General features: G+C 37.7%; 1 protein-coding gene across 1 annotated transcript; it reads right to left on the minus strand.

Moving 5' to 3' along the window:
• Positions 1-113: 113 nt before the first annotated feature.
• Positions 114-1,443, minus strand: LOC109469957 (ubiquitin thioesterase OTUB1-like). The gene is made up of 4 exons (XM_019768722.1): positions 1,321-1,443; positions 981-1,079; positions 631-749; positions 114-505 (listed from the first exon to the last, which is right to left on the minus strand). Exons 1-4 carry the CDS (start codon positions 1,348-1,350, stop codon positions 391-393), a joined length of 363 nt encoding a protein of 120 aa, XP_019624281.1. The 5' UTR covers positions 1,351-1,443; the 3' UTR covers positions 114-390.
• Between the last annotated feature and the right edge of the window lie 30 nt (positions 1,444-1,473).

The raw sequence follows: 1,473 nt of genomic DNA on the forward strand, positions 1-1,473 counted from the left end.
GGCCCGCCCTTTCTCGGTGAATATGGTGTGATAAAGCCTGTCAGTTGCTATAACTACCTCATAAAGCCACCTCGTTCGCTGCGCTCACTTGGTGGCTTTATTCGGTGGTTACAGCAACTGACAATGCTTTATCCCACCATATTCACCTCGGGGCGGGTCATTAACCCTTAATCAATCATCTGAGAGCTAAAGTACTTTCTCTCCCAATTACATGTGAAAAAGACTAGAATACCATATATAGTTTTATGTATGCTATTCTAATCAAATATGGACTGTCATTTCCATATTATGGAAGAACTAAGACTTAAGTAATGACTGTCCACGTTTGATTGTAGCCTTCTGCTAGCCACTAAAGGGTTAGAATTTCAGCATATTTATTGCAGTTATATATCAACTTATCTCAGTCATGCCATAACTTACAGTATCATGGAAGTCTTCTACTGTGAAGGCAGGGAATCCAAGGGACACCAGCATATCTTTACTTTTAGCAGCAACCTCTTTGAACCTAAAGAACAAGAGGAAATGTGGCATCAACAACATTCAATGCTCAAGTCCAAATAATGCAGGTATCATCCAATTATATCGGAGCCATCCCTTTATGGACAACACAATTGCTTTTCAGCTACTCACCTTTCCAAATCTTTTCTGTCATCCAGCAACCTCTCTAGATAGGAAAAGCCAAAAGCCCTATAGAAGCAGTTCCCATCCCCTCTTGTTCTTCTGAAGCACTTGTATTTACTTCTCAAGTCCTAGATCGAGATAGGAGAAAACATATCCATGTAGTTGAATAAAGTTATCAACATGATCAGAAATATAGTCAAACTACATATATTTTCAAAGACAAGTCTTTGAAACACTTGATTAACACAATACCCAAACCTTTTGAAGAATGGAGCAAAGCACTCCATAATGGAGTCCATAACTATACTGTCAGTCAAGAGCAAATTCAAAGTTACAGAAATAGTTATAAAATTGGACACCTTGATTTTCCCCTGGTAGACACTGTCCTCCTCAGAGTACTCTTTGGACAACAGGAGAAGATCCTCATGGTCCCCGATCAGTTGGGACGTTTCTGCTATCTGTGGGTGGTAGAAAAATTAGTGGAATATTAATAAAAGTATAATAATTTCCTTAGTAGTACTAGTAGGCTAAATAAAACCTCAATTTCAAAATAATCTTTGTCACACCCTATCTAATTCTTGTAGCAGCAAATTCTGTGAATATAGCTACATGGGTGATAATGAAACTACCCCATTAACATTTCGTATTCAATCAGAGAGAAGAAAGAATATCATTCATACCAGTCTGAACATTACTGACCTCTTGTTGGATCCTGTCCTGCTGTGCCATGATGGCTTCATCATATTCTACACCTACAAACCATACATGGAGAACAGTAAAAAAGATAAAGGAAGAAATAATCAAGTTTAAATGTTTACATATAAATCATAATGCCATAAAACTGGACATCAG

This window comes from Branchiostoma belcheri, unplaced genomic scaffold (genome assembly GCF_001625305.1).
Source record: "Branchiostoma belcheri isolate BF01 breed outbred unplaced genomic scaffold, Haploidv18h27 scaffold2122, whole genome shotgun sequence".
In the NCBI taxonomy this organism is placed as follows: domain Eukaryota; kingdom Metazoa; phylum Chordata; class Leptocardii; order Amphioxiformes; family Branchiostomatidae; genus Branchiostoma; species Branchiostoma belcheri.